General features: G+C 35.4%; 1 protein-coding gene across 7 annotated transcripts in view; it reads left to right on the top strand.

Moving 5' to 3' along the window:
* The window catches only part of NAALADL2 (N-acetylated alpha-linked acidic dipeptidase like 2), a 1,353,416-nt gene that overhangs the window by 1,286,717 nt on the left and 52,827 nt on the right, over nucleotides 1-13,872 (top strand). For all 7 annotated transcript variants that reach the window (XM_045502933.1, XM_045502931.1, XM_045502932.1 and 4 more), the window contains one exon: nucleotides 12,435-12,633. In XM_045502933.1, the coding sequence (XP_045358889.1) occupies nucleotides 12,435-12,633 (199 nt within the window). The remainder of the gene's footprint in view (nucleotides 1-12,434; nucleotides 12,634-13,872) is intronic.

Here is a 13,872-nt window from a genome sequence, read left to right as displayed (position 1 = left end):
AAAGATGGTTCAACTAATTTTTAACAAGCAATGGATAAAAATATATGCTATATTAATAGCTATGGCAATGCAGTGACTCCCTTCTTAGAGAGGATTATCATGAGAAGGGCTTAGAGGAAATATGAGGTTTGTAATTTCAAACTTCTGTTATCATTTTCCACATGGCAAAAATATAATTTAGGTATTTTCCCAAATAAATAAATAAGTAGGTAAGTAAGTTTGTATCTAAAATTCAATCAATTCAAATAATATTCAAATCAAAATCAATCCAAATCAAGCCAACCCAAATCAATCTTTGGGATTAATTTCTGAAGTATGGGCCCCATTTCATTTCACTAAAGTGTTGGCTCATCCTAGATTAAGGGTTACAAGAAGAGAATTATCTCCATAGTTTCTATTTCAATCCCTTCATGTTTGAATAGATCTCTTTCTACAGAATTCTAATAATTACCTTCATTTCCCCTTTATCTACATACAAATCTTTCAACAAGGCTTATAATTTTTCTTTATTAACCAAATACAAAGGGCAGTATTGTAATTAAAGAATGCACCCTCCTCCTTTTTGAGTCACACATCTTATTGACAGATATTTATGTGTGATTTTTAGACATAAACTTCTGAATACAAAATTCACTATTTTATCTAAGTACCTAAGCAGTAATCCTTAGAAAATGGATTATTCTTTTTCTTTCTTAGAAAATGATTTATTCTTAACAGCCAAATATTTCAAGTTTCTGAAAACTTAATTCCTTTTTTTTTTTTTTTTAATTTTGACTACTGGGATTGCTTCTTAACCTGAAGAATACTATGACACAATTTTTCCTCCCTCAGTGATCCTTATGACTTTTATTATATTGGCTGTAAAACCCTAAAAGCACTTGAGCTGTTTAGGGTTATTTGTTCCCATATGAAGTAGCCTCGGATTGCTCTGTTTTTGGTATATTTGAGGTGGTCTCTATATAGTTTCCATCTTTTCCACTTTTGTCAAGTTTCTATCTTAGATTTGCTTGATGCAGAGTTGCCACAAACCTTCAATTTTAAGAAATGTAGTATCTGTGAAAATCAGTAAAACAAAGGACAATAAAATGAGGTATGCCTATATTTTGGGCAGCATTGGAGCTCAGAAGAAATATATATATATTCGTTTATTTTTGAGAGAGAGCACATGCGTGCACACGCGTAAGCAGAGCAAGGGCAGAGAGAGAGGGAGAGAGAGAGAGAGAGAGAGAGAGAGAGAGAGAGAGGTTTCTCACTGCCAGCACAGAGCCCGAGACAGGGCTCGATCTCACGAACCATGAGATCATGACCTGAGGCAAATTCAAGAATCAGACGCTTAACTAACTGAGCCATCCAGGTGTCCCAAGAAATAATATATTTTTAATGAGATAAGTCAGTACAATTACTCAGCCTTCAGTTGGTGATTCAGATATAGAACTGACATAGTTGGATTTAATCAGGCTAGAGCTCTAATGAGAGAGGGACAATGACCTAGATAAGTTAAAACTGAGAGTATGTACACAGGAGCACTCATGAGGGTGGATCAAAGTATCTAAACTGGGTATGGAATAAAAATGAGGAAATGAAGGAAAGGAGGGGGAACAAAATGGAAGGAGGATCAATAAGTACTACTTCATGGTGAGATTAAAGAATTGAGTGAGCTAAAAAGACTCATTTGCTGCTGGCCAGCAAATGGGATTATTAAAAATGTGATCATACAAAGAGTTCAGATATTGGTAAAGACAGCGTTCAGGAGAGGACATGACCATGGAAGTGGGATAAGCAATCACCAGAAGAAAAGAGGCTAAGGAAAGGAGAGTCTAGAGTATGTGGGTATTGAAATTGCCAAGAATTCAGATCAAAGTATTCTTGTAAGAGGAGGTGACTAAACCAGGAGCCAAAATCTTCAAAGAATGAGCAGTGATACGTCCTAGTGTTTTTCTAGGACTAGTGGTACAAAGCGTAAGAGAGAAAGAACCACACCTAAGAGGGCTGGGGCCGAAGCAGTATCATTATGGAAGAGCCAGGTTTTAGGTTAAAGGAAGAGGGTACAGAAAATATTCTGAAAATAGGCCAGGTTAATAATCCTTTCTTTAATAGTTATATCTGAAGCATGTCAGTACAACGGGGTTGGGGGGAAAGCTACAGTCGTTCTACAAAGATTTCCACTGCAGCCCGATGCTACCAAGTCTAGATGAACAGTTCCCAAAATCAAGTTGCTCAGTCAGATGAACCAGGAGTATTTTGGCTTCTTGCTGGTATATTGGTCTGCTTCTGTTATAGGTAAAGAACTTTTTCTTTGGTTATTGTTTTTTTTTTTTTTTTTTTGAGTTTTGTTTCTTTTGATGTGAAACTCCTTGGGTTTCCTTGCTACTTTCACTCAGAAAAATGTGGGCCAGACTTAAGATATACCCATAGTAAAAACACAAAACAAAACAAAACAAAATGTGTCAAGAACATAGATATATAGGAATAAAGTTCTTTTGTTATGACCTGAGTATAAATATTTGATCAAAGTGATACAATTTGTCACCTTTAAGCTATACATTTTTATCTTTTAGTCATCATGATTCAAAATTATTTGTTCTGTATTAAAGTAAAAGATCATTCAAATATTTGCTAAATTGTGGACAATTTGATGTAACTGTTCTATTTTAACTACTTTAGCTATAACCTTATTTGTAAAATAGAGTAATGTGCTACACGTTAATCTAATTTTACTGCTTAGTAAAACTTTAATTGTTTATATATATTTTTATTTTGTTATGACAACTAGCAGTGATTAGTCTTAAGTTCTCAATCACAGTTATTACAAAAAAGTGACCTTCAAGGCTAAACTATAAAATTTTGTTTCTCCCTACTGCAAAAAGTTTACGTATGAAGGTCTCTGAAACCCAATTGCATTTTCAACGGTGTAATTTTACCCCTTGACAACCAGCCATCTTGTTTATTTATTACTCTAGTTTACAGTAGCAGCAGACCATTCTCTACTGTTCTCACAACCACCAGAAAGAAGGATAATTTACCAGTGAATAATTTGTTTGAGTTGATTTATTGGATGGTCTTGAAAGCTCATTTTGACTGAGTGACCTTGGCTCTTAATATTTGGTCAATGCCAAACACATAATAGTTAGAGAATGAATATTTATATGTGGTTACATAGAGATGTAGTGTAAATAGTGACTGATAAGATTACTGATATGCTTCAGCTGTACTTGTGGCAAATAAAAGTATGTCCAAAAAAATTGCACACATAAGACACTGGTACTAGTTTGCAGGGGGCAAAGGCAGGTGTCAAGAATAAATGAGTACAACCATACCCTTGAACCTAGAAGCAGACTAAGGAGTATGCACTTAATAACCTTACTAAATTTACTCTTTCTCACTCTCTCTACTTTTTAATGTTTTAAACACCACCTCAAAATAACAATGACTATGTAATTCTGATGATTTCTGTTAATATCTGCTATTTTTCTTTGTTGGAATTCTGGATGTTAATTATTTACCATTATCGCAAAAACTACAAATGGCAAAACAAAGTAAAAGTCATTTCCATTTGATCTGGCTATGTACACATTTATTTAGTGAAAGCCAGACTCAGCAGGAAACAATTTCGATCTGTGTGGCTTGTTGCCACTTCCTGATTGTCTCACTAAAGGTAAAATGGTTGTTGGCAGAATTTCCTCCTGTTCCTTGAGAAACTGACAATGGTAACTTAGCTGACTTTTTAATTTTTTTATTAGCTCTGATAATTCATTAGCACCAATCACTTCATTGTGGAAGGAGGGATAGTATTTCAAGGTGATGATGTGACCGAGGCAAGCACAGGCTGTTCCGCTAGATCTGTAGTTTCATATATTCAGTTGTCATTTTGGTTCTTTTCTACAGTCACAAGTAATTGAGATCCATCTGATGTCATTTCTTCTTTCTGAGTAATTTGTGATGAATGTCCCAAAAGGAAAAAAAAAAATAAGTATACGCTTTATAAATTGCATGGGTCACCTGTATGGCCCAGTTGGTTAAGAGTCTGACTCTTGATTTCAGCTCAGGTCATGATCTCATGGTTTGTGGGTTCAAGCCCTGTGTCAGGCTCTGTGCTGACAGTGGAGAGCCTGCTTGGGCTTCTCTCGTACTTTCTCTTGGCCCCTCCCCTGCTCATACTCACTTTCTCTCTCAAAATAAATAAATAAAACTTAAAGAAATAAATAACTTGTGTGATATTTGGCCTCAGCCTATCGGTCTCCAATTTTGGTTTTAGGTAGCATCAATTCCAGCTTTTGTCCGGCCTATAGATAGTAAAGTGTGGGCATACTAGCAACCTGGCCCTGTGCCCTCCTGAAAAAATTCCAAATCCATCCATCTAAAATCCAAACAATTCCAAGAAAAGATTTAGTTCCCATGGAAATTCTGAATCATGTTAGATATCTAGTGGTTTGACCCAAACTTGCATTTCTGGAACTAACTGTTTTGTGTGACAAGGACTTAAAAGCATTCTGTCAGAAATAGCTTACCTTGTTTGCTCAAACTGAGAGAAATTCAGTAAGAGATTGGCCATCCATTGGGTACAATTTCCTAAAACTATGTTTAATATCAATCCCCAGTGTATTTTTGTATGGACTCTGACTATGTAACTATATTAAATATTGTATTTCATTTATTGATATTCCAATCTTGTTCAAACCAGGAGTTCTTAATAGCGGAGTCTGCAACAAAATCTGGTTGTCTCTGTATTATCAGTGTTGTCTCCTTAAACCAGCTTCCCTTTGTCATCATGTCCTTCATTACCCTGAATACTTCATTCAAATTTGGTTTAAAGTTTTCTTTTTAGTACCTACATTAAACATTTTTTATTATGTTTATTTATTTTTGTGAGAGAGACAGAATGCAAATGGGGGAGGAGCAGACAGAGAGGGAGACACAGAATCCAAAGCAGGGTCCAGGCTCTGAGCTGTCAGCACAGAGCCTGATGAGGGGCTTAAGCCCACAAACCGTGAGATCATGACCTGAGCCGAAGTCAGACACTAAACCGACTGAGCCACCCGGGCTCCCCAATACCTGTTTTATATGTGTAATTACATTGATTGAAATATGGTAATGACTTCCTATCATCTTCCTACTTTCCCATCCTAGTAATAGCTGAATGTATTGTGAATTTTTTTTTCCTTAAGTGTATTTTTAGGACAAAACCCTGTGCCCATGACAGGATAGTACTACAATCCATTTTTCTATGAGTGTTGCCTCTCTGGCAACAATTTTAAAGTAGTTTTTTTAAAGATTTTTTTAAAAGTATTTACTTATTTTGAGAGAGAGAGGAAGAGTGTGTATGTATTCAAGTGGGAGATGGGCAGAGAGAGAGGGAAGGAGAGAATCCCAAGTAGGCTCTGTACTGTAAGTGCAGACAGAGCCTGATGCAGGGCTCAAACTCACAAACTGTGAGATCATAACCTGAGCCAAAATAAACAGTTGAGTGCTCAGCTGACTGAGCCACCCAGGTGCTCCTAAAGACACTTTTAATGTTGGCTTATAATAGAACATAAAGTACCCTTCCCCTCATACTGATTAATTTCATTAAAGTTTTTTTTTTCATTTTCTCGGTTTAGCCAAAACATAATTAAACACACATGTGTTATTAAATGTACAACTCCAACTTTCTGCCTCAGGAGGAGACTGATAAAAAATAAACCACACATGAATTTAATTCCTTCTAGGAAGTCTTTGTTCACTCTTCCAAAGCAACCAATAACCAGATCATGTAGTTGCAAACACAACACAGTGGCAGCATCTATGGCCATGAAAGTAGCTCCCGGTTCAATCTTGGCACCAGGCCGACATATGCTGTTGGAACAACTCATTCCATGCAATATGTTCAAAGTCTTGATAGATTTGCATCTGTTTTTGGCTATCTGGATCACTGGGTAATATTTAGAATATAAGAAAATCTTCAGAATGTGTTGCCAGTGTTTTAAAAGTGGTCAATCTGATTCTTGTAAGCATGCCACTTTGGCACTTTTGCAAAAAAAAAAAAAAAAAAAGGATTTTTATTGTATTTAGTTTAGACATAACTAGCCACTGCCTCCTGGCATATTGCATTTTTAAATAATATCCATTTATCAGTGCATTGTAAAATCAGTGTTAGACTATTTATCAACAGTGCACTAGCTCCTACACTTCATTCTCTACCTGTTTGTTTTTTGTTTTGTTTTGTTGTGTTTTTGTTTTTGTTTAACTTCTTTAAATAACCAGCTGAGATGATTCACTGTGATTCATACTAAAGAAACCAGCATGAAGAATAGAAAATGTAGGATAATAAAGGACTGTTGTTTCCTCTGGCTGAAATCGTATTGGTAATTTCTTTTTTTCTCTTTAGTGATGCCACAAGATATTTTTAAGATGACATTAAGTAACATACATTTTTCCCCCAAAATAATCTTCTTCTTTTAGCCACTGTGTTATGTGGAACATAAATCATACTTTTCCTTGTCACTATAAATCAGTGAAGTCTAAGCCATGATTGTGCAATTATTAGCACCTTTAAAACTGTCATAAGCTCATCCACAGAAGAATAGGTTCTGTGAAATACATAGTAAAAAGCTATGTTTGTTTGATATAAAAATGTAGTTTTAGAGTATGACCAGTACATTTCACTCTTAATTTAAGATGAAACTGTGTGAGTCTTTAAAAATACAGTCACAAAATACAACCAAAAGATAGAAAAATGGAAATAAAAATTTTAAACTTTTTTGGAGTATAAAACTCTGAAGAGAGGCCACAATAATAAGTAGTAAAATCATTCTTTAAAATAAGACAGCTATATATTTGTGCAGGAGGTTGTAGAATAGACTTAACACATCTGAGTTTATGCCAAGATGAAACTCATCAAGATATGAAGTGGGAGAAGAAGTAGTTAGTGCATTTTCCAGGTCTGGCAGGTTAGAACATACAGATTCAGTGGGGCAATCCAGAAGTCTAAGAAACCTTATGGAAAAGACATGTATGAAGTGCCTGTAAGCTTCTGATCTGTTAGAAGGTGTTTTAGCATCCTGTACCAACGGTCCTCAGGAGGAACAAGTTTTCTGAGGACACCGTGGCACTTTAGAGGTCACGCCACAAAGCCCCAGGTAATGTGCTAAGTGTCTTATGTCCATTGTGACATTTAACCTTACTCTAGCCACATGAGCTGAACTGGATATTGTTAAGAGCAATTTAGAGATTAAGAAACTGTGTGGAGGGCAAGGGGTGGAGGGGTTGTGTCTTACTTAGGTGTGTACCTTTAAGTGGTTGGTTTAGGGCTTGAATATGGCTCTGTCAGATTCCAAAGCCCCTGCCCTTTTCACTATACCACACTGCTTCCCAGATGGCTTGAAGGGGAGAATGCTGCAATGTGATGATTGGCTAAAAGGCAGGAGTAGGAATATGTTTCCTTCAGTGTGTTTTAGAGCCTGTCCTGAACTGGCCTCCGTAGATCTCAATAATGTCTCAGTATCCACTGACTTGTACTTCCTCCTTCCTTCCCTCTCTCCCTCCCAACTTCTTCTCTCCTCTCCAATTAATATCACTACTGCTTATAATATCCAGCTCTGTTCTTTGTATAGCAAGATGGAAAAATGAAAGGGTTGAAGTTAGAGATAGATTCATCTTCCAGAAGGCTGAGGACTGGGGGAATAAGAAGGGATTAATTAGTAGCAATTAATATTTTTTGTTTACGGATGGAACACCCTCAACAGCTTTAATATAGGGAGAGTCCCAGAACTTCCAAGAGTTCCATTTTAGATGACCTTGATTTCTGGGCAATTTCTGTCTCTCAAGTTTCACTTCTTTCCTGGATTTACTTAGAATATTTTTGTATACAATAAGCTCTTCAGTTATCCTCATGAGGATTTATTTTATTTGATCCTTATTTATTCTTCATTTGTGGATTATTTCTAACTAGATTAGGAATCTATTAAGGTTAGTGATTTAACCTTATGTCTTTCCCTTTCTCCCAGTACTTATAGGACAGAACACAAAATAGGACTCAGTAAGTTATTTACTGAAAATACATTTGTATTTTACTTTGAGACAGAGGAAAAATGCATTGTTTCTGTTTGAAATTTAGAAGTACATTTCAATTGTTTCTTGAATAATATCAAGATAATTTCACTAAGCAGTCTCCATTATTTTGTATTATATTAAGGTTGATTTTCAATATTCATCACAAATTGATATGTTCTACTATGCTATAAAAAACTTAATGGTTGGCTTTTCAACAGAAGCAAATATGTAAAAGGATCATTTTGAAGGTTGGCTGTTTAGTTCCTTTACCCTTTTTTTTATGTTTTTATGTATTTTTGAGAGAGAGAGAGAGCATGAGCAGGAGTGGGGGAGAGACAGAGAGTGGGTAACCGAAGACCAAAGTGGGCTCTGTGCTGACAGCAAGGAGCCCGATGCAGGGTTCCAACTCACAAACAGTGAGATCATGACCTGAGTCAAAGTCTGATGCTTAACGGACTGAGCCACCCAGGCGCCCCGATTCCTTTATCCTTTACATTATCTCTTTCCTTGTTATTCAGAAGTTTGAGATCCAGCCCATGGAAAGAAAAAAAATGGCTCCAGATTAATAGGCACCACAAAATAACATTGCAAATCTTTATAGATGTGTATGCAAGAAGGAGTGTTATACAGGGTGGAGAAAATTTGAGAAAGTGAAAAGTAGCATCTCTGAGAATAAAATCATTAGTTATGGTATTTTGGGGCATGTCTTTAAAAAATGCATTGGTAGTAATTTATACTTAAGATTGTGTACTCTGATAATAGTAACTTCCATTTATATAGTTATTTATATGCTTGGAGAGTGAAATGACCATTTCTGCATTTTCCCCCAAGGAAGCTAAAAGACAGTAATATTAAGTAATCTATTCAAACTTACATTGATAGTAATTAAGTAGATGAGGCTCTTACCTGGTTTTTGATACCAAGACCTTGGTCTTTAGACTCCATGTGCATAAAGCTTCAAGATAATTGTATTAACTTTCTCTAAGAGAAATCTCTAACTCCCAGTTCGTTTTCTTTGGTCAAATGGACTTACTACTTATTAAACCTGAACTGTGAAGAGCTTCAATTAGTCCTCTCTTCTCTGACATTCACTGTGCCTTAAATGAAGTTTTATACATATATTCTTAGTTTTTATGGGTTATTGGCAGGCCATATTTTAATTCAATGTAGTTTAATTTAACTTATCATTGCCCTAAAATAGCTTCTTTTCTTTTCCTTTGCAACTCTTATTGATTTTTAGCAACATTAGTTGATGCTCATTATATGCAAAACATTTCCCTAAGTGACTTTTTAGGCATTATTCAGGAAATATCTCAAAACATTATCTTATAATTCAAAATTCTCTCAACAAAATTTTTAATAAATGACTACCATATCTCAGGTATTGTGCTAGCATCTGGAGATACAAAGAGATAAAACATCATGCGGGGTTCTTTTCAGTCAAAGAAAGGAGAGAGACAAGGCAGATAAGGATAAAAATATTACAGATATTATGATGCTGTGATCAGTAGATAATTCATGCTATGCCAGACATAGTTTTTGTCTGAGTAAATGGTAGTGAACAAAACTATTAGACGATAATCTCTTCCTTCACAGAGCTGACATTCTAACAGGAATATGTGGGGTCACAGCTGACTTCGATTTGGTGGTATTTCTTTCTTATTTAAATAGACAAGTTCTAATTGGCATTAAAATGACTATTAGGAATCAGTTATGTATACAAATGATTGAGTGAACATTGAAAATAAAGCTTCTTTTCAATTTGTAACCTTATACCCTTGAAGTGATGTATAGGGTGTGGTGTAGATGGCAGGCTTCCACTATCAGGGTTCTTTCTGGAACAAGAAAGTTCTTAAAGCTGTCAGTTCTCTACATCCTCACCACTAAGAAAGATAAATTCATTTAAAACTAAATAAGGTAGAATGGTACAATTTGTCTCCCTTGATTCAGTAGTAATGTCTTCAATTCTGTAGTGTATGTTAGATCAGAACAGATTTTTCTTTCTTAAATGGAAGACTCTCAAGGATGTTGAACTTGTTTTTTCTGTTGTTCAGTCTTTCAATTCCAATGTAATCTAAATGTGCTTTTTTCATCTTATTTTTTTCCCTGTACAAAGATATTTCCTGTAAGTTCACCATACATTAACTTCAGTGAACCATCATATTTTAGGATAAATAGTATCTTTATAAAATGGTATTATTTTTATAATTGTGATTTAGGGTGCTAAATGTCCTCACTGAGCAAAACTTTCTCCTCTCACAACCTCAAGTTTTCTTGTGATATCAAATAAGATAATTAATGAGTATATAATGTACTTTGAAAACATCCAAATGCCGAAACCTGTGAACTACAAATGAGTTTATTCATGTTGTTAATTTCAGTGAACAGAAAGTTTATAAATGTGGCTATACTTTATAGCTCTCATGAAAACAACTTATCTCTACAGAATTTTCTTTTGTTACTGGATTTTTTTCCAAAAGTACGTTATTTAATCTCCTTTATTTATTTAGTAAATAATTGCTGAGTGTAAGAACCATGCTCTCCTCTAAAGAAATTAGCATATGAAATACTCCCCATCAAATGAAGGTGAAAGACAACAAAGATCACTGTATTGGGTTGGTAATTCTATGACAGACGTATTTTATATATCAGCTATAATTCTAACCTAGTTTTTCTTTTCTTACCACATCACCTCTCTACAGTACTTCTTAAACTTTAAAATGTGTGTAATAATCTGGGTAGCATGGAGATTCCTGGCTCTACTCCTAGAGAGATTTAGCAGGTGTAGGAATCTTCATTTTCATGAAGACCAGGTGTTTGGGGAGCTGGTAACACTTGAACTTCACTTGGAAAGAGTCCCTTTGTGATCTTTCCCTTTTGCCTGAAATTTTCCCAAGTGAAAGTCCCATATGGCCTCTTCATCTCTCCATCTGCTTATCTCAATGCCATGCTCTCAGGACAGCCAGTTTCAATTTATCAGGTCCATGTTCATTTCATCACCTTGACATGACATAATTCTCTGTATTGAGTTTCTGACCTTGCTGGAGTCTCCTGAGAACTTAACACCACCACTAACTGTTGCCTCACCCAGAGACTGACTCAAATGGCGGGGAATATCAGGAAGAAGATGAGAAGAAAATGCACTTCTCATGGTACAATAAAGGAATGCTTTTTAAACAAGATGTTAAGTCACATCAGCTAGGAAATGCTTACCTACAGAAGAATATTTTTTATAAAAATTTATAAGTATTAATCATTTAACCTTCATAAAAAATCTATGAAGCAGATGTTTATTTTGTTCGTTTTATAGATTAGGATGCTGAGGCTCAGTAACTTACCCCAACATCACACAGCTACTAAGTGGTATAGCAGGGATTTGAACTCAGGTAGTCTGGCTCCAGGGTCTGGTGGCCATTATCACTATACAAATTCTGTCTTACTCTTAGTTAAAGGAATGTCCTGTGTTTAGTAACACCATTCATATCAAAATGACTTCCAGTAAATTACACAAATGGAAACAAACTACAAAAAACAAAAATCATCCCCCAAGCAAAACAAGACAAATACTACATAGGATAGTATTTTCAAATCAAAGATGTATTTCAACTTCAAATTACAGGAAACTTTTAGAAAAGCAAAAAGAGCCCATAGATGCATAACAATATACAGGAACATATCTCTTGTTCTCAGAAGAGATAACTTTTTTTAAAAATCACTTTTCCCCCAGAAATATAGAATACTACATGAAGAGCATGAATGTTTGAGTCAGAAAGATCAGGCTTCTAATTCTGGCCTGTCATTTACTTGCTTAATGAATTAGGACAATTTGCTTGTCTGAATTAAGTCTCAGCTTCCATGAAATAGACATGACAATGCAAACTTTGGTGAATATTAAATGAGATAAGTATGTCAAGTGCTCAATATCATGCCTGGAACATAGTAGCTGTCTCTCAATAACCAATACCTATTCACTAGTATTATTAGTAGTAGTAATTATTATTTTTTTAAGTTTATATATTTATTTTGTGAGAGAGGTGGGGAGGGGCAGAGAGAGAGGGAGAAAATCCCAAGCAGACTGTGTGCTATCAGCACAGAGTCTGATGTGGGCTCTATCCCACGAACCCGTGAGATCATGACTTGAGCTAAAACAAAGAGTTGGATTCTTAACCAACTGAGCCACCTAGGTGTCCCAATAGTAGTAATTATTATTAGTAATAGTAATGGTAGCAATAAATTTAATACTCTTCATAGAATATAATGTTTAGACAGAATATTTTTGGTGGAATTAATACGTTATAAAATTTTGACTGATGTTGAATCTTCCCTTTTGACATCATGATTGCAAAGTGCTTATTTTGCTCCTTTGAGGATGTCTCTTCTGAAATGGACTCGTTTATTTTCACCAGGTGATCAACCCTACACTCATCAACTGCTAGCCTTGGCGTCACGCCTGCGGGAGAGTGCTGAACTCTTCCAGTCAGATGAGATGCGCCCTGCTAATGATCCCAAGGAGAGAATTCCAATCCGTGTCCGAATGCTGAATGACATACTCCAAGACATGGAGAAAAGCTTCCTGGTAGAGCAAGTGCCACCAGGTTTTTATAGGTAAGATATGTGTTTATCATCCATATGTTCATGCCCCTCAATTAAATTTTTGTTTAACTTTCAGAACATGTACCTTCTGTGAAGTGACACTATTTTTTAATGTAGTTATTAGATGTAGTTATATGAGTAATGATCATATGTGCAATTTCAGGACTATTCTCCCCCAAATAACGTTTGGACTGCATGGGCATAGAATAAAGGAGATCGGTTCAGCAGTATCATATAGAAAATGACTAAGAATTTTTTTGACATTAAGCTCAGTATGAGTCAGATATGATATGGCTATTATAAAACCAAATGGAATTATAGGTTGTATTGGGAAAAATAAATGTTTTGAATGAATCAGAAGATAAGCCTATATAGTATTTTTCCTAGTAAGACCATATCTTGAGTATTGTGTTTAGTTTTAGAAGTTACCTGTTAAGAGAAAGATATATAAGTTTAATATTCAGGGAAGAGTGGGATTCAGATGGATCTTGAAACAGCCAGGGGACCAGAGATATTGGTTAGAGGTCACAATAGAATGATTCCTAGAAACATTTTAACAATTTTAGTGAATATTTTAATAAACAAATTTTGATATGGAAGGGTGATTCAATTTTGGCTTTTAGAGGGAAAATGGAGTTTAAAAAATTATAACATGTTTCACATATTATTATTTATTTAAAGTTGAGAGAGAATGAGCAGGGGAAGGGCAGAAAGAGGGAGAAAGACAGAATCCCAAGCAGGCTCTGCACTATCAGTGCAGAGCCTGACCTGGAACTCAAACCCACAAACTGTGAGATCATGACCTGAGCCAAAATCAAGAAGTCAGACGCTTAACTGAGCCACCCAGGCACCCCTACATACTTAATTAAGTTTTTGACTTTTCTACAAGACATAAAATATAAATACACACACCTTTCTGTGTAATAGATGCATATATGATGTGTGTATGTCTATAACAATTTAATATGTGTGTGTGTGTGTGTGTGTGTGTGTATTTATGTGAGTATGTGAGAAAAGGCAAGAAACAAAGAAGTGTTGGAGGAATAGTGAGGCAGAAAAAATATTTGGCCCAGAACACTCATTAATAAAAGACTTCAAATTTAGACTTTTGCACTATATCAATTTATGTTTGTGTGTGTGTGTGTGTGTGTGTGTGTTTATATAACTATACACACACACACACATTATGCACACACACACACACACACACACACACACACATATATATATATATATATATATATATATATA

The sequence above is a fragment of the Leopardus geoffroyi genome, chromosome C2 (genome assembly GCF_018350155.1).
Source record: "Leopardus geoffroyi isolate Oge1 chromosome C2, O.geoffroyi_Oge1_pat1.0, whole genome shotgun sequence".
NCBI classification, from domain to species: domain Eukaryota; kingdom Metazoa; phylum Chordata; class Mammalia; order Carnivora; family Felidae; genus Leopardus; species Leopardus geoffroyi.
The sequence above is the reverse complement of the archived record's forward strand: the minus strand, read 5'-3'. Positions and strand labels throughout refer to the sequence as shown.